Source organism: Calonectris borealis, chromosome 5 (genome assembly GCF_964195595.1).
Source record: "Calonectris borealis chromosome 5, bCalBor7.hap1.2, whole genome shotgun sequence".
NCBI lineage: Eukaryota > Metazoa > Chordata > Aves > Procellariiformes > Procellariidae > Calonectris > Calonectris borealis.
The window spans coordinates 6,239,044-6,260,957 of record NC_134316.1 but is presented as its reverse complement, the minus strand read 5'-3'; the positions used below and the strand labels follow the sequence as shown (position 1 = coordinate 6,260,957).

Sequence of the window (21,914 nt, the reverse complement as noted above, 5' to 3'; positions counted from 1 at the left end):
TTATACAGAATAAATGTTTACTACTCATTACTGATGTCATGCACATTCCACTACTAATGGAAACAAAATTAATGAAAAACTAACACCGGAAGTAAGTTATTAAGAATTTGTCTTCACCTTGGGCAGGTAGACCATTGGTAGGAAATAAGCCCCTCTGACATGAAGATACTTCGTTAGTAAGCAATCGCTGTTCTGGCTTCTCAGATTGTATTGTCATGAGACTGGAGGAAGGTACGTGAATTTGCTGTAAGCCACCCATGTTGACTGCAGAGCTAATGAGATGAGACTAAGAGACAAAATTACAAAGTATTTCTGATATATGCATTAGTTTCCCAAGTAAAACTCTAAACACGAATACTTGCCATGTAATCATATTAATGAGATTTTGACATGCTATCTGAGAGAAAAGTAATTTACAACAACCTTGCAACACAGACGTGCTTGGACATGATTCTGCCTTTCAAAAAAGCATGGAGGACTCTCCGAAGAAACAATTTATAACTCTTCTTAGATGTTTAGTCTGACTGGCTACTTACTAAATGAAAGTTTCTTCAATTAACAAAGGTCTAAACAATCTAGTGGGAATGAGAACATTTCACAATTTTTGCATTTACTTTCCACAGACACAAAAATTATGGGGGGGAGGGGAGCAGATATCCGGGACAGAACCAGAAATAAAACTTTTTCCAAAAAGCTCATGTGCTGGCCACTGGATCTTTCTTTCTTTCTACTACTAAGATATAATCCAAATTATTATAACATTAACACTGAGATACAGAAGAAATGATTAAGCTAAAGCTTCTGCACTGTTACTTAGATACCTGAATATTCATTTGTTGCTCCTGTAACTTTTCCAAATGCTGAATCCGTTGCACCATGAAAGCATTCATTTGTTTTTCAAGCTCACTGACTCTTTCATGACAGTGAGGTTTCTCATGTTGAGTCCTTGTATTTGTTTGCTGTTCAGCAACACGCTGCAGTTGTCTGTCTGTCTCCTGTAGTTTCTGAAGTAATGCTGAAACTGAGTTAACTTTTGCTTCCAATTCATTTTGAACCTGGGAGGAAAAAAAAAAGGGAAAAAACCTTACTGCAAAAAAGGTGCAAGCAAGAAGAGAATAAAACATCCTTCCCATCATCATGGAATGATTTGCTTCCCAAAAGAAACAAATAAAATCCTAATTAGCCCTAACATTTAGTGGTTTAGCAATACTATGAAATTCTTCTAAAAGATGAATCACATGATCCCTGTCCATTTGCCCATTTAGCCAAATCCAAATTAGTTCTCTCTGATATATTGGTCAGTAAGTCTGAGATCACTATCGCGAAGCAAACAGTAAGCAGACTCGTTCAGTCTCTCCGGCTCTACTACCAACAATTTCAATATCTACTATTCTAAGTGGATAAAGAACTAGTATTACCACACGCTACTTACTCACTTTAAGAAGCGGACCTGTCGTAGCAATGGCAGCAGCAGTTGCTGCTGCAATGGTTGTTGCAGAATCAACTTCCCTGTGTGTTGACCTGGTGTCTTGACCAACACTTTCCTTTTTTTCTGTGGAGGCATTTCCTAAGAGCTGTACCTTCACCTCCTTGAGTACAGGAGTATTTTGAGTTCTATAAAAATAAACAAGTGCCTGTAAATAGCATTATTTTCTCCATATCCCCTCCAAGCAAATGATGTCCCACATGTAGCACTGATATCACTACTTACATAAGCATTTCTCCTTGAAGCTCTCGACACCTAAGAAACAATTTTATTCTCATCTTTGAGCATGACACAAGAAATTTCTCAGGGTTATGTAACAGATTCTAATATAAAAGGCATTTCCCCGTGATGACTGCAACCGCAACAAAGAATATGTTTACAGGTTGTATTTTGCACAGTTCAATGTACTAGTAGCAAAGTCCAACTAAACTTCTGATCTTCAAGATTTCCAGCCTATGGATAAACGGCATGTGTCCTTATTTGTCTTTAAAAATATGGTTTTGGCACGAAATGAATCATCTATCAGAGCAGATCTTGCCTGACTCTTGTATCATGAAATCATTAATTCAAATAGTCTAAAAGCGTTACCAAAAGTATGCAAAATAAACAAGATACTCCAGTGAGCTCTGAGTGATAAAATAAACTGAAAACACCTTCATAGACAGAAAAAGAATACTAACAGACAACAATAGAATACTTTTTCCTTATCCGCTATGCATTTTGGCAGAAACTGAAGGAGTAGTATAGTAGTATATCTGTACAGAAACAGAACAGCTGAGACACTGACAACAACATATACTTACTTTTGCTTTAACACAGCTCTCAAAGCCTCTTTCTGGCCGGTAGCATATTGAGAAATAAAAACATCATCTGTGGGGAAGACATAACATGTACTTTGTCAGGTTAACTGACACAAAATGCCTATTTTAGAGGTAAACACAAAGCATTATTTCAACAACAATTTTTTTTACAAATTTCCTGTGAAGAATCTGTTGCCTGCACAAACCACTTTATCTGTTGCAATAACAAATTGTTTCCCTTCACTAAGTAGCAGAATTAAATCATGATAAGAATCAGCGTAAGCTTCATTTAACACAGTTTTATTTAGTATTGAATGTTAATATTAATAAAATCTGTTTTGGTATGCTGTGAAAATGACAATACCTTACCTTCATAAAATTTGAGGAAAAATGCCATATAAATTGTAACTTGAGTTCAGACAACCCATTCAATAAAAGCCTGCAAATTCTAACTTGAAAAAAGTTTAATTAAAAAAAAATAAAACTGTGACATGAATATTTCCCCGCAGTCATCACAAATTACAACAAATTTTCTTAATAGCTTTAAATTACGCTAAAAGGATTGCAGGCTCTCCTTCATCCACTGTTTGCTGGGCAGAGGTAACAACCCAAGATGTGGCAGGTTCGGCGTTTCTCTACTGCTGACTACACACAGCTAATACACGCATGCTGATAAGCCGGCTAGCTGCTGCCTCTGTGAGCGTAAAAGACAAAACTAAAGTATTGATTTTTGGCCTTAAATGGGGGTATTTCTTTCCTCTACACAGCCACAGATATCCAAGAAACCCGCAGAAGTGTATTTTCTTTAAAAAGTCTTCACTTCCCCACATCTGACTGAAACTGACTGGCAGATTCAGAAGTTAAAGGAAAAGGCATCGACAATGTTATTTCTTAGATTCTTAAGGATTAAAAATATACTTTTTATGGTGTAGCTTGCTTGGGGAAAAATATGCATTTGTAGTACAATTACTCATAACAGGAAAATGCATCCAAACAAGGTTATTCCCTATTCAGAGACATGAATAGTTCAATTAGCAAAAGGAATCCCAACATTCGGGTGCACTGGTAGAAGTCCCTGTCAGTAAATCACAAGAGCTACATAAGCTAGCATAATGCCAGCAAGACTGAAGTAAAATTTGCAAAATTTAAGAATGTAAATCACAATTATCACCTTTTTATCAAAGAAACCTTTGAATATTTTCACTCAAAACTTTCTATATTGAACAATCTATACCTAAGATAAAATTACAGCTCCCTTTTCCTCTAATTAATTAGTTTTCTTACAAAAAGGGGGCTGTAGCAGTACATCAGTGTATCTTACCTTTAGGTTGTCTGCTATCTTCCAGTAGCAGTGAAGGATCTTCTTGTACTGCAGCTTCTCTAGGACAATCCTAGAGAACAAGAAGAGCAGAAAAGCATACATTAAAGCCTCTAGTATCGGGGGCCAAAATTTTAGAAGCGGGTGGAACTGCTGAATACATAAATATATGCATCTCCACATAGTAACACAAGGTCTTGAAACAAAACACGTTAAGACCTCTACTGCAGAATCATCTAGACTTTGTAGTCAAGAACTCACATGACATTTTAGGGTCAAAACCCCTAGAAACACAATTCAAATTAAAAGTATATATTCTATGTGCTGATTAAGCGTATTCTCCTCATTTATGGCCAAAGAAGTAGAAGTGAAACTACACGTGTTTAAGTTTATACAAGTTGCCAATCTCGAACAATTCAGGATTACCCATACACCAGAATTAAGCACTCATAACACTGACTGTGGAACTGAAGGGACGGAGCTGAATTTTCTTGAAGTGGAATCCATGAATAATCAAAGTCTATGAGGAGTCATAAAGGCAAGTTAGGAAGGTAAAAATCTCTTACTTAACCTTACTTGATGGTGGAGTACTCCACCACACTTTTGAGACTCTTGTTCAGCTCACTAGGTCTACTTTGAGCCACGCAGAGACATTGCTGCAATCCTTTCAATGCATGGGTTAATTTTATCCTCATGCATGCTTATCACCGTATAGATGCCCTAGAGACAAGTTTCCACTCTATGTAAGGCACAACAAACAAATCAAAAGGAAATATGCCTTTCAATTGTAAATATTAAAGAGTTCCATATAAACTAATGTCCATTTCATTATCTACGATATGAAGAGGAAAAAAAAAAAATCAACAAGAAGTTTTAGGGTTTTTAACAAATATTGTGCCATGTGTACCTGCCTTTTCAAAGGAAGAATTACACTAAAATTTAAAAACAAGCCTTGCTATTAATTATGCAACAGGTAGCAGTATAGTAAACAAAGCCCCTCCAAACACTTCAGCATTAATATCACATTAGCAGCAACACAAAGAGGAAAGCAGCTGCACAATTATTGTGCAGAAGCTGAGCCAAAGATTTGCTATGCTTTTACAGAAGCTACAACTTTTTGAGAAAAATGCTGTTCTCTTAGTTCAGGATTGCAGGAAGCAACAGTAACTTTTCTTACCATTTGTGATAAAAACACGGGCTCTGTAGAATTTTCTGCTGAAAGCAGACATTCTGGACATCCTTTAGTACTTGGGACTCCTAAAATAAAAGCAGTTTTTCTGTGGTCATAAGGATTTGTTATGCATTTTCAGAATACCTTGACTAACCCAAATCTCAGCATTTCCTCTGCCCGTACCTTTGAATATCTAAACATAATGACTTTCATAACACAAATGACCACAGCCATCAAGCGGAAGCTTACAAACATTAATGAATTCTGTGAGCCTGGATTATAGACTTGTTTTACAATATATGAAAAAGTCTCTGAAAAACAGAGCATTAAAAAAATCAACAATGTCTAGCTCAAATTCAAGTCTAAAGATCATAGGAACATAGAAAGTTACTTGTCTAGACAGACAATTATAATTATATGATAACATATCTTACAGAAGAAGGACACTGAGGACAGCACATATTTTAGTTATGTCAGAGACTAATATGTCATCCTAACACTATAAAAATAACATCTTTTGAAGCTGTTTGAACCTTGACCCCAAAAAGACTAAAATCCCTTCCCCAAACTCCAAAGACTGTAATCGATATGTATTTTAAAGAAACAAAATGAATATTCTATCTGACAAGATAAGTAGCAGATTTTGTCAGTTTTGAATTTGAAGAGTACATGGTACATGACTACAGTCTCATTCTATTAAAAAATACTTTAAATTATTTACTTAACAGTACTACAGTTCTTAAAAAAAGTTACAGAAAAGGATGCAATTTATTTTTTTCATTTTGTTTACTCATCTATGTGAGCTTCATTGGTACAGGTAGTTGATCAGTGTATGTTGTTTGTGTCAAACAGGTGGGGTTTAGGAGGGGTTGGGTTGGTTGGTTTGTTTGTTTTCCAAGACTACAAGGGAAGAAAAATTATTTTAACAAGTAAAATTGAAAGTTATGGTAGATAGCAGGGAAACTTGGTTTTTTTACTACAAGTTTTTTGAATAGTTGTTTAACTGACCAGCTCCAAAACTCACATTGTTGCATAAAACCTCAAAAACTCTGCAAATTAAAAAAGGCTAGAGCTGAATTACTTTCTCAGAATGCCTCCTTCCAACATTTAATATTTATTACCTTTCAAGTGTTCAATAAACACTTCTTTAAAAAGGCAAGATCATAGAGCGATAGCTTGAACATCTACTAGCTCAAGCTCTCCAGAAAAAATCATCTTTAAAGAAGCAGAGAAAGAGGAGAAGTGTTTAAAAGACTTTTGACCCCTCTTCCAGTATAAAACCACAAAATAATTCACAAAATTCCATGAAAACCCAAAGACAGCCCAAATATGGGGACTACTCAAAGCTGTCTGTTGGCAGGAGCAATATTCTGTTAAGCAGTTTTGCTTGCTGACTATACTTCGGGAATAAAAATAAAGAGATAGATATGGTGTCTAAAAAGATGAGCTACAAACTGGATTAAAAACTATGACAGACTGGAAAGGCATCAATCTTCTTAACTTTCTTCTTTGGGTCCCTGCCCATGTACGCTGTTTCATCCTCTGATGCTGCCTAAAACCTTCCTGCCTCGTATATTTGTGAAATGTCACAATGACAGTCATAATTTTTCTGATAAAGATGATAATTGCCTAATTTAATCAGACTGGGAACCGGGAAACAAGACTGGAGTTCTGTTAACGGAGCTCTGACTGATCACCTCACGCTGCACAAGTCGCTTTTCATGTGCAAAACACAGTCTGGGAAAACAAACAAACAAACACAACTTTTGAAAGAGTGCTGATCTTCGCAGTACCAGAATACAAAAAAGTTCCTTAATTATAAAACTACTACATGACTGAAAACTCTACACAGTGATTTTTACCTCAAAGCTAAGCTGAACAGCCACGGTAAATCACGCACCTGGTGCCGCGCTGCGGGGGGTGCCGCGGGTTACTGCCCCGCACGGAGCCCTGCTGGCTAACAGGGCTGGAGGAACGCAGGGTGCTCCGTCTCCGGCCAAAGCCGCACCACCTGCCTGGCAGGGAGAAACCGCTTCACGCAGCTTCTTGACAGCGATCGTCACTTTTTTCATACGGCCACCAGCTCCCGTCACACTTTCAATGGGCTTCTCCCTGTGGACACCTGTGGAGTGAACGAGCACGTCGCCCGCTGTGAGACTCGCCAGGGAGTCCTGGCTGAGGCTGGAGGTGCTTTCTGCTTCCATCAGGCGGCTCTGGAAGGGAGCCCCAAAGCAGCACTCTGACAAAAAGGCCGAGCCTGCGGGCCGGGCGCTACGGCGGCAGCTGCCCCGCCGCCTGCCCCCACGCAGGGAAAGCGGCCTGAAGGCTCCGGGGAACGGTTCCCCGCCTCGTCCCGGGCACGCCTGCCCTCCCCGGCGGCCTGACGGACAGAGAGCCCCGCTGCGGCCCGCGCCACTTCCCGCCACCCGTACCGGAAGCGCCCGCTGCCATAGCAATGGCGCCCGCCTGCGGCCCCTCACGCCTGCGCGCGGTCCGGTCCTCAATTGTGTCCGGAAGGAAACCTGTGCCTAAGCCCCGCCCACTTCCGGTAGGGCAGCGCGGGGGGGCAGATAAGAGCGCTGCGCTTCGGGAAGGAGAGTAAAGCTGTCGGTAGGTCCGCGCTCGCTGATTCCGCCGCGTGGCGAATCGGCGGGGCCGGCAGGCCTGCTGCGGCCGGCTCCCCCCCTCCCGCGCGGTCCGGGCTCGTGGCGGTGCGGGTGAGTGCGGGCGGTGGCGGTCCTGAGGGCGGGAGGGAGGGACCGGCCGCCCCGGGCAGCCCGGCGTGGCCCCGCCGCCTCACGGCGGGCCCTGCGGCGGTGAGGCGCAGCGCTGCGGGACGTGGGTTGCGAGGGCGGCAGGCCGGGGTCGGCCGTCAGGTGCGGCTGTTACCGGGAGAGGTGGGGCGGGGTGGTAGGGCTGGAGGGGCGAAGGCGGCCTCGTGGATGAAGAAAAACCCGTCCTTTTCGGGCATCTTCCTAGTGCTGGGGCGTCTTCTCCTCGGCTGGGATGGAGAGGGGTGCGCTCGGGTACCCGCACCGGCCTGGCGGGTTGGAGCTTGGCTTAGCGAGTATCTGCCTCGGCAAAGACACCCAAGGTGCCCTTGAAAGCAAGAACTGGAGGAGGTAGTTAAAAAAAAAAAAAACAACCCAAAATCAAGGTGAAATTGTTTTATCTCCAGCTTAGGTTTTGACCTCACTGGGTCACAAGTATCAGACAGGCCTAATCTAACTTAAATAGGAGACCACTTATGGAAAAAATACGTATTTTCTCTCAGGATGGAATCCCTTGTGTGTGCTCAGTCTGTTCAAAGAGGCGCTTGGGGTGTCTGGTTTCTATGTTAACTTGCCTTTGGTGTTATTGACCTTTTTTTCTTCAGAGCAGGGTCTAGCCCACGGCCACGAGATCATGAATTATAATAACTTTTGCACCAGGTACCTCTTATTATCCAGCCACTTTCTGACCGGTCCCTTTCTCACCTCCCCACGTGCCTCTGAAGGCTGACCATAGTGTGCGGAGCGAGAAGAAAACCTTTGTGTAACCACATTGCAAGCACCAGTCTGAAGAGAAGCGGCTGGACCTGCTCCGGGCACAGGGGAGAGCCAGGCTCTCGCTGGGCTGGTGCAGGACGGAGGGTTGGTTGCCCAGGCACACAGCACTGGGATATCGGTGTTAAATTGCCCCTTCCCCTGAATTTTATGTGATTAGTTTAGCAGTCTACTAGTTTCATAGGTATTTGTAGTTTGATTAGATTCAGTAAAAGAGTTCTTTAAATCAATGAGGTTTTTTAATCTGATGTCGATCAAGCTCTAGCCTAGTAATTCCCAACTATAAAAAAACCACTTTCTCTATAAGCTGTGGGTAATTCCCAACTATAAAAAACCCACTTTCTCTATAAGCTGCTATCTTGACACATTTCTTTGACTGATATTTTTATTCTTCTTTGTCCCTTTTATGCACATGCAGAAACACTGGCGTGGTGTTCTGTGTGTACAATTGGAAGTGAAGGTTTAAAAAAAAAAAATTGCAGCCTTGTATGTATAGAGTAGGTCGTACCTACACCTAATTCAGATTGTTAATCAGGGTAACAAGTGTGATGGATTTATGGTGTCTCTCCACAGACCCCTCCCCCAATAAAATGTAGCTCCTTGCAAAAAGGTTGAGGAAAAAAACCCAAAACACAGAGCTTGTTTAGTTTCCATGGGAAGGGATACTGTTGACTCAAGATTAGGTAATAGACACTAATGTTGATTACATCAGCGGAAAAAAAACTTCTTCACAGTAGTTTACAGTGCATGTTTCACCTGTAAGATCCAGGCTGTTAAACAGAGGCAGGCTTTTCAGCCACCCAGCAGTACAGAAGTAATAATCCAAAGCTCTGTTCAAGTCATTAGTGCTTAGGAGTTAACGTTCATGAGCCCTCTGCCTCCGAAGGTCTGTAGATAGAGCTGGGGAAGCTGTATTCCCAGACATGAGAAGTTTTAGAAGAGTTCTGACCTCCGTAGTTCTGGCTCCTGTTCCTCCTGCCATGGAAACTGATAGATGAAACTGATAGATGATGACCCAGGTCAGCTAGGAATCCTTACCTAAATGAGCTTTCGCTTTTTTAAAAAGCTGTCACTCTGTAGTGATTCCATGTTTCCAAGGCAATGGGAGTGGCAGCTGCAGCAGAAGGAAATACTAGAAGCATTTTCCAGATTCTAAAACAGGGCTGGGAGCTGGGAAGGATCTTGCAAGGAGAATAGATTTGAATAGGCTAAAACCTTTATTATCTTTGGAAAGAGGATGGAAAACCCATTATGCCTAACTGAAAAATCAAAACCTCAATTTATTCTTAACTGTTAATTTTGCTCAGAGAGGCTTATCTTAAAAGAATGTCTCTTCAGGACATCAGAACATATTTGGAAGAGCTCCAGGGCCCTTCAAGAGTCTTCCCAGGTGTTGCTGCTTTCCTGGTGAACCAGCACATCCAGACCATGTGGCCTTGTTGCAGAGGTTTATTCAGAGATATCTGCTTCCTTCAGTGTGACATGTTTAAAAGTGCAGTGCTGAATTTCCAGATCACATTTAGCTCAGAGGAAGGTAATCCAGATTGCGTAGGCTTAAACCTGAAGCATGCTGGAGTTGTTTGAGCAGCTATGTAAGAAGCTGTGGTGTGTTAGTCAAGGTGCCAAGCCCTGTAATGGGCTCTTTTATCACTTTCTTTTTTTCTTGTTTCACAGGCTGGAGGGAAAGGGGACAAACAAGAAGAAAACTTGAAATGATACATTTAACATACTTTAAGAATAAACTAGATATGCACGTTTCTGGGAGCGCAGGTAGCGCATTTCTAGATGTTAAGGCAACTGCCTGTAATTTATAGCTACTGAAGAGGTGCAGTAGAGCTATGTAATTTCACTGTCCGCTGTGTAAAATACCTGTAAAGGGACATGTGCTTCAGACACTCAAAGTCAGATAGTGCCATTATGCTGATTTAAATCAGAGCTATTTACCAAGTGCAAGTGTAAAAGCTTTGTGGAACTGCAGTTCAGTAAAACTGTAATTTCAAGCTTGCCAAACTAGCCACAGAAGAACAAGAGATCAGGTTTGTTATAAACGAGCATAATGAAGCAATACTGAGTGTAAGAAAACGGCACTGACAGTTGAAGCTTTTAGCTTTCTGTGCTTGGGAGAGGACCAAAGTCTTTCCTGTTCTCTGTGGTTTTTGACTTTCTGTTTAATAATCTACTTAAACTGACTTTATAGGATTGTCACTGATTCTTCTTCTAACAGGCTAAGAAATGAGAGAATGGAGTTGCTATCCATTTTCACCAGTTGTTGTCCCTGACGATAGTCAAGTCCACCTCTCCTAAAACAAGTTAGAGGTTTACATTAACCTGAGTAATGCTTTGTTTCTTCTGAGCAACCATATCCTGTAGGGTCTCCTTAAGAGTAGTCTGTGTGACCTATCTACCCACGAGGAATACTTGGTCATGGGGGTATGTGTCTTAAATCCAAGAATCGTATGTGCTCTTTACCTCCAATTCCTGAATTGACTTCCTGTGTAGTGATGAAGTGTAATGTTAAGAGGCAGATGTTATAATCACTGTGCTACTGGGAGGGGCTGTAGGGAGAATGCATGCTTGTGGAGCTCCATAGTGCTATTTTTAGTTGTTTAGTTTTCTTTCTGTTGTAGAAATAATTATTAATGTCTTTTTGTTCTTGTTCAGAAGGCTTGCTTACCCTCTCTATTCCCCTTGCCAAGAGACTGGAATAGTTTAAGCTTTCTAAAACATGAATGTCTTGCTCAAAATTTGACAAAGCATAATACAAGATTAATTATAAGTAGCCCTTGCTAAAGGGCTAAATGAACTTTCTTCACAAAGTGATTACACTTCAGTGCTAATTTTTCTTCCACAAGTTGATGTGAATTAAACTGAAGGATCTTGTTCTCGTCAGTGTGTAATATTAGCTTGCATTATGATCTGTGATAGGTCTTAGATAATATGTAAATTAAGGGAAAAGGAAGACTAGGTTTCAGTATTCTTCTAGGAAACCTGCAGGGATGCTTTCAAGCCTTAACTTGTTTACCGTGTTGGATTAGGAATGTGAGTCTTCCTTGAGGATGCTTGCTTAAATTCTTGGATCCAGGGCTGTTCATTCTTCCCTTTTTCTTTGTCTGCTTCATTTCCTTTAAGGCCATTCTCATTCTTCTATGTTTGCTTGCATTTAATTCGCTATATTCAATGACCAGAACATTTGCTCTAGTTCAAGTGTTTGGTGAGAATGCAGCTACATAGAAACCAGGTGTCTGCTTCTCTGATGCAAGCTGGCTTATGCGGCATCTGTTCAGAGTGGCTACCATTTCATGCTTGCCTCTTTTCCTTACTGTTTTTACTGAAATTATAAGGCTAGAAAATGTTATTGCCTGCTTCTCCCCGGACTCCTGCCCTAGTTTTACTTTGTGAGTTTGAAAGCATTTATAAAATACCTTTTTTTTTTGAAGTCAATTTAACTGTTTGAAATGCTTAAAAAGTGTTTAAAGGACAGCAGTTAACAGGTGGATCTGGGAAGGTTTCATACCTGGAATTATTTTGGATGTTCTTTTAACTGAATACAGTTCAAATAGATAACTTTCCTTCAAGTGGATGGCTTGAAAGTTCGCTAGCAAAGTTGCATTTAAACACACTTCGAGGACATATAAAATACCATTCTGTTGTAAAATGCTGCAGTTCATACGTATGCTTTTTGTGAAACTCGTCTTTTCTCTTCAGAATAGGTGAGTGAATCACAGGCGGTAGAATATGGCTGGACAAATATCGGAATCTGATCAGATCAAGCAGGTAAGATGCTGTATTCATGAGTGGTGGCTTTGAAGATCTTATATTACTTTGTCACGTAGAGTAAAAGGTGTAGGGCATGGAGAAGGACAAAAAGTTTAAGTTACCATCTGAGTTAAGACTAGTTCTGCAGCAACAAAAATTTAAACATTTGACCATTGACAGACACAGTATAGTACCTGATTTGAGTACTAGCAGCATTCGGTGCTGAAATCTTCTGACTCATAGTAAATTTTTCTAGTGACTTGTCCTTTAAATGTTAGTGTCACCAGATGGCCCATGCAGCTGTGTGTAAGAAATTAATGTCGAATTTTTTTAATACTCATTGTCTGTTCAATTTTTATTCATAGTTCAAGGAGTTTCTTGGAACATACAATAAACTTACAGAAAACTGCTTCCTAGATTGCATAAAGGATTTCACTAGCAGAGAGGTTAAACCAGAAGAGGTGGGTAAATGTTTCCTATGCTTTTAATGACCCTTTGGTAGAATTGCTGTGTAGCATTCAAATTTCAAAAGCAACTTAAAGTTTTGATCTTTCAACTAGCTAAAAAGCTAGTTAGCAGTCTTTAGTGGAGTATTGGTGTCTGGCACGTAGCTTCCAAGTGAGAAAGGAAGCGAGTTAGTGGAAGGAAGGGAAATAGCTTGTCGGTAGTTTTGCTTCTCCAAGTATGTCCAAAACAAATATTCTTTGCACCCTAACAGTCTGTTTACAAAAAGAAAACAAACAAACAAAGCCAAGTGCTTTTGATGTGTTACATCATCAGCTACAGACAAACTATGGGCTAGGACCTCTTGAGGTTTTGTCATTGTTGTCTTTTCGGTATGTACGCACAGAGGGAATCTTCCCGATCTCGCTGTGAGTATTGGCTGCTTATTGCAATTCTGTTTATTTCATTCTCTGAGCTATCAGTGGAGGTTCCTGTGCCTCAGCTTCTGATGGGTGGTATTTTTATGGATGTGGAAGTTGCCCACCTACACCCTGCATCTTGTTCTTTGAAGGTAGAATCCTACTGAAATACTTGTTTACCTACCCATGTTCCCTGTATTGTAGTGCGTCATAGAAACACAGGCCTCCAAAGCTCTGGCTGTTAAATCCACTTCTCTGCATTGCAGGGAGCTCCATCACATAGTCATCTGCAAAAAAGATTAAGCTCTTGATTAAGATTAGTTGCGTGCTTTTTGCCTCTCCTCTCCTGTTGAGAGGCTGTTTCAGAATCTCCTAATTTTTTTGGTTAAAAGTCTAGTAACCTTTGCTTGACTCTGCTGACAGGGAACAAAAAACTGAAGTTTTAAATTAACCATTGTTTTTGAGCATTTTCTGCCTCATTGGAGTTTAACTCCTCAGCGCGGGCAAAAATCATGTCTCCTTTCAGCTTTTGTTTTGCTGCGCTAAACAAAGCTCTCTTAGCTTCCCAAGGCAGATTCCTTGTTTCCCTGATCTTCTCTGCATCTGCTTTATTGACTACAGGAGGTCAAAATTATTCTGGGTAAGGTCTGGTTACTGTCTTTTACCAACTCATTTTGAATGGCTTGAACAATATAAGGAGTGTCAGTTAACAGAACTGAGAGAAGTGTTAGTGGCACAACCTCTTTACCTTTCTGGGATGGTATTTCATTTGCAGTAGAGGATTATACTTCTTTCTTCTGCTATCCGAAGTGTTACTAGAATTTCTTTAAAAATAACGGTTCGTATAGTCTTTCATTAAAGACCTGGAATCCAAAACCAAAGAATGCTCATTGGAGGGGAGTGAAACTTAAGACTATTTAGAATCAAAAAATATTCTTAGATTCTGATGTGCTTTTTTTCCCCTCTTCTTTTTTTTTTTGCTTCTGTGCTCTGCAAAGAGCTCCTGCAGTACAGGAGCCATCCGTTAACAATGGACGCTAGGAAGAAACTTTCTTATGGGAAGTTTCGTCCATAATTATCCATTACGGGGTTTCTTGCAGAGCATCTGGCTCTCGCCCCAGCTGGAAACCGGGCACTGGTCTAGATGGACCACTGGTCTGATCTGGTATGGAAATTCCTATGTTCCTATTTAAAGTTGTAGTTTCTTATTAAATAATTAAGATGAATACCTCCATGAATCTCCTTTGAGATTCTACATTTGAAAAAACGGCTTCTGACCTCTTTCCCTACAGCAAGTCTGCACTGCAAGTCTAGACTTCCCCGGGCACCGTATCACAAATACCACGCCCTCCGGGAGAAGTGGCTTGGGGTAGTTCCAGAATTTCTTTCCTAGTCAGACTTAACTCCTGCTTAACAGGTTTTGCTGTAGCTGATGCCAGGTCAAGGAGAGAGAAGGGGCGGGTGGTGTGCATAGCTGCATGGGTTTTTTGTCTTGTTCAGCCCCTCTGCTTTTCACATCCCTTTGTACTGAGCAGAATCAATGCAATTTCTGGTTTTTTAGTAATTATGCAAAGTGGTAATCTTTCCTTTCTATCTAAATTTGTTAACTTTTACAGTGATAGCAAGGTTTAGAACCATGATATAGAATATTCAATTGGTAGAACTGTTGCTCAGAAATAATCTTATAACTCTTTCTCTATACTTCAAGAAAGGGGGAAAAAAACCCACCAAACTCTAAATTTAAAAAATAATAGCATGGGTGGAATAGTATTTATTTCCCTGTCCAGCTGACTGATAGAACTTCAGAGGGTACTCTGGTTGCTCTTGTGAAGGTTAACCAAGCAAGTACAAGAAGACTGGTAGAACTAATTGGAACAAGGTCAAAAAAAGGTTAAACTGAGCTAGCACACAGTAGACCATATTTGGCTGTCAAAAATAGTATGTGTTTGTAAACCGAATTAAAAAAAGAAGATACTAATTTAATAGATTTAGTATTTATTGCAAAATAAAATGCTTTATATACTTTAGTTTCACAAGAGGAGCCCAAGGATGAAATGGCAATATCTCCTAGAGCTGAGATGTTTTCCATGAAGACTTTCATATGAGAACGAGTATTAAAAGATGTTTCAGACATCCCTCAAAAACTAAATGTCACATTTTCCACTGCACAGAGAGGCTGTGCACAATTAGGCCCTGATCTTGAGGCTTAACACAGAATGAGATGTAATCACCTAATCATTTATCCCTGTATATGATTGTATTTTGGGTCCTGTTTGGGGAAGTGTTTTAATTACTGTTTGAAACCTTCTGTTTCCCTCTTCCTCTAGATGACTTGCTCAGACCACTGCCTACAGAAGTATTTAAAAATGACACAAAGGATCTCCATGAGATTTCAGGAGTACCATATTCAGCAGAACGAAGCTCTGGCAGCTAAAGCAGGACTGCTTGGCCAACCTCGTTAGACAAGAGCACTCTGTTGAGACTGTGCAAGCAGTGAGTGTTCACTACGCAAGAACACGTTTTGGATTTTCTGCTGTCAGGATGTATGTCCAGCAACTCAGAAGAGAGTTCTAGATGCTGTTCGACAGTGGAAACCATGAAGGGTTAAACAAGAAGTTTAGTCATGGTGGACTGGCAATGGAGTCTGTTTCTGAGGCCCTTTTTACTCTACAATGGAGTAATTCTGATACAAACTTTTCCAGGGCCCACAGACTGGTATGTTTAAATCTCAAGGGGGGTGGGAGGGTTATGCTTCCTTTCTGCTACGACTGGTTCAGATGAAAAAAGTGTAATATGGGAAATACACTTTTTTTTATTTAACTCAAGTAAAATAAATGGGAACTGTACACTTGTATGTATGTTCTTTCCAAAGATACATTTTTAGGACACTTTTGTTTGCTGCGGTCTCATTCCTTCTCAGCTACTACTGAGTTCTGTTCATTCATTGCTGCTTCAAGTTGCTGATAGGTAACAGAATTACTGACTTTGTTTCAGCAGCTGGAGACTTGTGCATTGTTATTTCTCTCAATTTGGGAAGAACTTCTGTTGAGCCACCCTCACAGAGCCTCGTGATCATTCTGACTCTCCTGGAGTGCTGGAAGGTGATGATGACAGCGTCGAGCCAAGGGTGGTTATAAATGGCAGACAAGTGTAATGAGCTCAGGTAGGCAGGGATGCTCTGCCAGTTTATCTCTGGGTTATGTCTGCCTCATGCTTCACCAGGTCATTTACAAGGGACCTGAGTGTGTCATTAGCAGCACCTGCGCCCAAGGCAACTTTTCTGCACTCCTTGTTTCCCGTGGGTAACCCCAGGGGTCCTCCAAACCCAGCTTCCTTGCCTGATGCAAGCATGATGCACTCCAAGCACTGAGCTTGCTGGCAGTTTTCTCCTTTAATTATGTGAATGCCAACAGAAAGTACAAGGTATGCACAAAACGATGTCTTTTTTACTGCTGGATGAGTACAGAGACAAGTTTGTGGAAGCTAGCTGTTCTGTTGTTGTGGTTTTGGTTTAGAAAAAACACCAGTCCTTTGAAAGGATCTTGATATCTCACTGCAGAATTTCAGCTTCTTAGTACAGTAGAATGATAGCTAACAGGCACATTTTACTCTATTTCTAACTAATAAAATACAGTAACAAAAGGATCTGAACATCAGGATTACCATATCAATTTTGAGATTTCAAGCAATGAAAACTGAAACAAAGCTATTTCATGTCAGCTGCCAGGTTCTGTTGTTGGGTAGAAAGGCGACAATAAGGAACAGAAATGGCAGGAAGCCTGCCCACGTGCTTTTTTTTTTTGTTATCTTCTCTGTAGCTTTTTATTTCCAGCAGCAGTTTGAAAGAATGATTTCCTGCCTGGTGTGAGGTGGTTTTTTTTCTTTACTACTCAAACTCTCAGCTATCCAGGCTGTGGATTACTAGGCCCTGACTCCAGCACAGCACACCTGCCACTTGCTCTGCTTGCTGCTGTTTAAAACTGCCTCAGCTCTCTGCAGAAATCTCAAACGTGGAAGAAACAAGTATGTTCCTACAGTCTCATTTACGTGTGTTCTGTACTAGCCGTATCGCAGCTCTTTCCTACGTAGCCCATGCCTTGTTACCTTGGAGATGCCTAAGAGCTAACTCTAAAATAGTAAAGGCTAAAAAAGAGCCCAAATAAGGCAGCAAGTCTCCAATGTCCTGTTTTTTAGAAAGGAGTAACAGGCTAATAATGTCTAGATTGTTTGCTACAATTAGGCCACAAATGTTATGGCCAATCAGAAATAATATATCCATGGTAAAGATTTAAGTCTGTCTTAAAGAAAGCAGTCTCTTTGTTAAACATTTGAAAGCAACGCATGATTGAAATTACCCCATTTTCCATTGTATCGTAGCGTGCAAAGAGAATGGTTGCTCAGAAAAGTGACTGAAGAGTTTAAGTGATGGGATTGGAGGATGTTCATGTCTTCTGGGCAAAGCTCCTTGGGGCTGAAGTGAGGGGGGTTCAGAAAAAACCCCACGGTTTTCCCTCGTGTTTCAGTGTTTGGGGATTTGGGGGTAGAAAGATGTTTAAATATTTGTTAAGACAGATTTACTGTACAAAAGGTTAAGCAAGTGTTAGAGATTCTTAGTTAATAAATTACTCACTTTCAGGTCCCCCAAGTTTCCTTTTACTCCAGTTTTAAAGCTGCCTTAACCCACTGTTATCCAGGGAAAACACATATTCTTAAAAATCTAATTAGATATCAAATCCCCCTGCCTCTTCCCATGCTCGCTAAACAAATAGGTGGGATGAAAAGTGTTGCTGAAGTATGACCATCGGGTTTATAGCTGCTACCCTGAGATGAAGCTGGCCAGACAAAAACTGTTGACTTCCACAGAGGCAACGTGCTTATAGCAAGTAGTAGTTTGTTTACGGATGTGCCTGCTAATTATGACTATTTCAAAGCTAACTAGAGTGGAAAATAAGTTGCAATGCTACTGCATCTTTTGGATAACCAGTTTTGTCCTAGCTCTATTTCACTCAAAAAAATGTTGTGATCTTTCCACATCTTTCAATCCTGGTGGCTGATTGAAGAAAGATGATACAAATATATTTTAGCTTGGAAATAAAGTGCATCCATGTAATTAAAGCATCATCTGGGTGGTACAGAAAGCAACAGTGAAAACTTTCTTAAAAGGTTAACTTACTTTGCTGAGCTTTGACTTCCCTTTGCTTCCTTGATGGCTTAGCATGTCCTGATGGCTGGCTCAAATCGTATTCTTCGGAAAATAGCACCCCGTGAGGTTTTGTTAACAGGACTTGTGGGTTGGGAATGATACACGACACAAAGCGTTTCAGCGCTGCTCACACATGTTTTATGAGCATGTATTGTCAAAGTGTTCCAGCTGGTCTTTCCTCCTTGGAGCAAGATCTCCCAGCACCCAGTTTGCAAAAATACTTAACTGCAAATGCAAGAATCGGCATTTCTACGGTGCCTGGATGAATGTCCACTCTGAAGGCTGGGAATGTCTACAAAGGCAGGCCAGGCCACATGTTTTCTCTCCCAGTGCAGTATTCTAACCTCCATGACATTGCTTAATCAGGAGCATTCTCCATCCCTCCTCTTGAATAGCTTCAAGGCTGCATGGCATAATGAAATGCACAACCAAAATCGGAATAAAAATGAGAATACTGCTTAGTTTCTGGATCCTAACTGAAAGGCAACGTTAAGATAAGGTGTGTGGAGAGTAGGTGAATCACCTTCATGAGGCCTATTAGGTTAGGTGCAGGAATGGAACAAATTCTGATTTTTCACAAAGGGTGAAAAATGGAGTGCTGCTGAGGAAGGAGTGCTGAGAAAGCTGTGAAAAAGTGAGCCAGAGTGGAGGTGGGAGGGGAGAGAAGGCAACAGCAGTGCAGCCGGCCAAAAACTGGCTTGATGAGACCGGCCTAGTGAACAGACATTCATTTGGAGGTGATGTTCATTGCAGCAGAGACAGGAACACAGATCCTTCCTGCTGAAAGGAGCGTCTGAACCAAAAGGCTAGAAAAGCATGCAATTTCTAGTCAGCCCACAGAAAACAGAACAATTTCAGCAGGAATGGTCAAATGAGAGTCGTGCTCCAGACTGCCCTGTGCATCAGTGGTACTGGCAGAGTGATCAGATCGATCATCTGCAAGATTATAATAGAGGTTCCTTGAATTCTCTCAAGGATAGGAGCAAAGTCCTAATTTCTGTAACCCCCACTGAGAGCTTCAACTACTGAGCTCTCATCTGGAAGGCAAGGAAAGGCTGCGACTGCAATCTTCTGTAAGGGAAGTGTGGGTTAAATACCTAATGCCCAGAGATGGATTGTGGCTGTGACTCCAATGCAAGGAGGCATTCTCCTGTACTCTTAAATACCTAACTGAGAACTGGAGTTTAAGCAACAGCTCTTTTTTCAGCATTCTCTATTAGCTAGGTCAGGAAGTCAGCACATAGAATTTGAGGAATCTAGTTCAAATCTTGGGAAGTCTACTAAGCTCAGCTCCAAAATTTCTTGAATGAGTCTGAAACCCATAAAAGCAATTAGAGCTTGTGACACCTACCCTTGCATTGTGCTTGCACCTTGAGTTTCAAGAAGACGGCATTAAAAGAACTCTAAATAAAGTTACAATTCTGCTAAATACTAGAATTTTTTTAAATTATGTTTTATTTTAACTTCATGCTCCTTAGCATTTTGGTTTTAGGTTCTTTATGTAAACACAACAGGGAGCATTCAAGCTTTAGTAGTTCAGGACTGTAAAATGGTCAAGTCAGGATTTCTCACACACAGAAACACGTAACTGAAAGACATATGAAAGACCCTAAATCACTCTTAATAAAAAAAAAAAGAAGAGTTTACACTTATACAATGCTTGAACAGACCATGGCTGGTTAAATTTTTTTATTCTGTAACTCACTTTCCTCTAATCTGAGGGAAAGTGAGAGGACTGCTGAGGGAGCTGGGCTTACTGCGTAAATATTTAAGGTAGTATACTTGACATATCACCATTTGTTTATGTAACGCAACCAGGAGCTTAACTAAATTTCAAATAATCAAAGTAGAAATCCAGCTGGTGGCTATTTCTGTATTTCACATTCACATTTCACATCCATTAGGATACGGAATCAGGGACCCCCTTCCCCTCTCTTTCTGCCCAAGCACACGCTGAATTTCTGTGCGTGCTGCTGCCCCGGGGACCCGCCAGGAACTCTGCGCCCCGGCTGAGGGAAGGGGGTTTCCCGCCTCCCCCGCAGCAAGGCACGCGCTAACCACCTTATCGGTAGGGAAGGGGCGTTGGCCGCCTCTTTTTGCTGGGGGCCTGCTTAAATCTCTGGGAGAAAGTGCCTCTGCCCCACGGAGGCCACGGATCCCCTGGGGACGGCGGCGGGGCCTGAGAAAAAGAGCTGTGGGACTTCAGTCCTCCTCCCCCGGGGCCTACCGGTTCTCCCAGCCCTTCGCGGGGATCCCGTCCTTCCCCTCAGTGCGGAGCACGGCGGCCTGGCTTGGGGCGGCCGCTGAAGCGGGAGGCCGCAGCCCGCCGCCACCTCCCCGCCGCCGGCCGCAGCGGCGGGGCCCAGCGCGAGGGCGGCGGGAGCGGCGGGTTCTTCCACCCGCCCCAGGGCAGCGCGCCCCGCGCTTCCCTCAGCCGCCGCCTCCGAGCTCCCGCCCCTCCATTTGGGGGCGGCGGTGGCTCAGGCCTTGGAAACGCCGCCTGAGCAGGGACCGCGGTGGCGGAGAGGCCGAGGGACGGGCTGGGGACGGGCCCCTTCGGTAACTCGCCCCTCACGCGTGGGGACCCGCGGCGCCAACCTGAGCCGGGCCGGGGGAGGGAGGGTCCTGAAGCCAAAGTGTGTGGAGGAAAGAAAAGCCCCACGCGTTTCTCACAGGTTTTAGTGCCTCCAGGACACGTATAGGGAGGTGTCGCAAAGAAGGAAGCGAAAAGCTGCGGCTGGCTGGCGGCAGGTGACAAAGGTGACGGGGTGCGGCCATGGCGGGAGACGCAGCGCTTGGCGGTGGGGGCCAGCTGTGACACGAGCCACCGCCGTGACAGGGCCATAAACTGAAATGCAAGAGGAAAAAGAATGGTGTAGAAAACAACCATTGTGGGAGACCCAACCTAACAGAGGCAATCAGGGACTTGACTATAAAAAGCAGTACTCCGTGGAGAAGCTGCTGGGCTGGCACACGGTGTCACTCACAGGGCGGGAAGCAGAGTAGAAGCAGAAGGAATCGAGGGTGTGGGGTTGGTTTGTTTGTTTTTTTCTTTTAAAATAGCCTTAAATCTTGCCCATTCCTAAGGGAAGTAATTAGCAGGAAATGAGTGAGTGTCAAGAGATAGGGTTTTAAGCTGCACTTACACGTAAACAAGTGGCTTGTTAAAAAGGAAAAAACCCACTCTTGTGCAATATAACAAAGTATTTCATACAAATTCCACATCTTACCCCTCCTTACGTAACTGGCATAGCTGGCAGGATCACGGCAAATTAGGCCAAGCTGTACCCTGATGAGGGATTAGACGAGGAGTAGTTTAGAAATAGCTGAAGACACTGACAGGAATGGAAATGATGTTGGGTTACTCTTACGGAAAGAGAGAGACATCGCCAATAACGCGTAACTGTGTTTCTCACCAACAAGGCTCGGAGTGAGAGTTGAGCAAATCCTACTGATAAACAACCTGCAGGTTTCCACAGCTGTAGTGGAGCGCAAGTGCTCATTTTCCTTGCTGGCAAGGAATGAAAGTAAGCATCGCAATGCTTCCCTGTTTTTTTTCATAATGAGTGAGCTGTACTGGTGAATTAAAGCCAAGTGTTATAAAACAAAGACAGACACTTTTTTACCTTTGAAAACTATTGGTATAGGATAAGCAAGAGCATAAGGGTACTAACTGATACCAATAGCAGGTAGTTGCAGACCTGAAGCTGAACCAACCAGCACAGCCCTGCTCCAAAAGCAGGATTTCTCTGAAAATGGGAAGAAGCAGGAA

At 42.1% G+C, this 21,914-nt stretch overlaps 2 protein-coding genes and 1 long non-coding RNA gene across 17 annotated transcripts in view; 1 reads left to right on the top strand and 2 right to left on the bottom strand.

Annotated features, from left to right (window-relative positions):
- KIAA0586 (KIAA0586 ortholog) overlaps window positions 1–7,323 on the bottom strand; it is a 73,354-nt gene extending 66,031 nt beyond the window's left edge. For 6 of the 13 annotated variants that reach the window (XR_012673764.1, XM_075150827.1, XM_075150833.1 and 3 more), the window contains exons 1-8: window positions 6,676–7,196; window positions 4,782–4,861; window positions 3,608–3,677; window positions 2,290–2,356; window positions 1,712–1,741; window positions 1,437–1,614; window positions 822–1,055; window positions 118–286 (exon numbers count right to left, since the gene is read on the bottom strand). Coding sequence is in view for 12 of the 13 variants with exons in the window: in XM_075150827.1 (XP_075006928.1) it covers window positions 118–286; window positions 822–1,055; window positions 1,437–1,614; window positions 1,712–1,741; window positions 2,290–2,356; window positions 3,608–3,677; window positions 4,782–4,861; window positions 6,676–6,979 (1,132 nt within the window). In the remaining variant the exon portion in view is untranslated. Of the gene's footprint in view, window positions 1–117; window positions 287–821; window positions 1,056–1,436; window positions 1,615–1,711; window positions 1,742–2,289; window positions 2,357–3,607; window positions 3,678–4,781; window positions 4,862–6,675 lie in introns of all 13 variants that reach the window. The other 7 variants (XM_075150830.1, XM_075150838.1, XM_075150831.1 and 4 more) reach the window with 4 other exon arrangements.
- A 7-nt stretch (window positions 7,324–7,330) lies between these two features.
- TIMM9 (translocase of inner mitochondrial membrane 9) lies at window positions 7,331–15,793 on the top strand. 3 transcript variants are annotated; one of them, XM_075150842.1, is made up of 5 exons: window positions 7,331–7,492; window positions 9,995–10,090; window positions 12,026–12,094; window positions 12,442–12,537; window positions 15,267–15,793. In XM_075150842.1, exons 3-5 carry the CDS (start codon window positions 12,056–12,058, stop codon window positions 15,399–15,401), a joined length of 270 nt encoding a protein of 89 aa, XP_075006943.1. In that variant the 5' UTR covers window positions 7,331–7,492; window positions 9,995–10,090; window positions 12,026–12,055; the 3' UTR covers window positions 15,402–15,793. The 3 variants fall into 3 exon arrangements, with proteins under 3 accessions (XP_075006943.1, XP_075006942.1, XP_075006944.1); XM_075150843.1 differs by lacking the exon at window positions 9,995–10,090 and adding an exon at window positions 7,755–7,897 and having other exon boundaries at window positions 7,379–7,492; XM_075150841.1 differs by lacking the exon at window positions 9,995–10,090 and having other exon boundaries at window positions 7,363–7,492.
- LOC142082629 (uncharacterized) lies at window positions 13,051–20,506 on the bottom strand. Its single transcript, XR_012673765.1, has 3 exons — window positions 20,370–20,506; window positions 18,113–18,545; window positions 13,051–13,226 (listed from the first exon to the last, which is right to left on the bottom strand). It is a non-coding gene; the product is annotated as an uncharacterized LOC142082629 (long non-coding RNA).
- Between the last annotated feature and the right edge of the window lie 1,408 nt (window positions 20,507–21,914).

Bases quoted from the DNA above. Each gene is read 5' to 3' on its own strand.
- TIMM9 (XM_075150842.1), top strand. From the start codon at position 12,056: ATGGCTGGACAAATATCGGAATCTGATCAGATCAAGCAG. The intron at 12,095-12,441 runs GTAAGATGCTGT...TTTTATTCATAG, and splicing joins AATCTGATCAGATCAAGCAG to TTCAAGGAGTTTCTTGGAAC. The intron at 12,538-15,266 runs GTGGGTAAATGT...CTCTTCCTCTAG, and splicing joins GAGAGGTTAAACCAGAAGAG to ATGACTTGCTCAGACCACTG.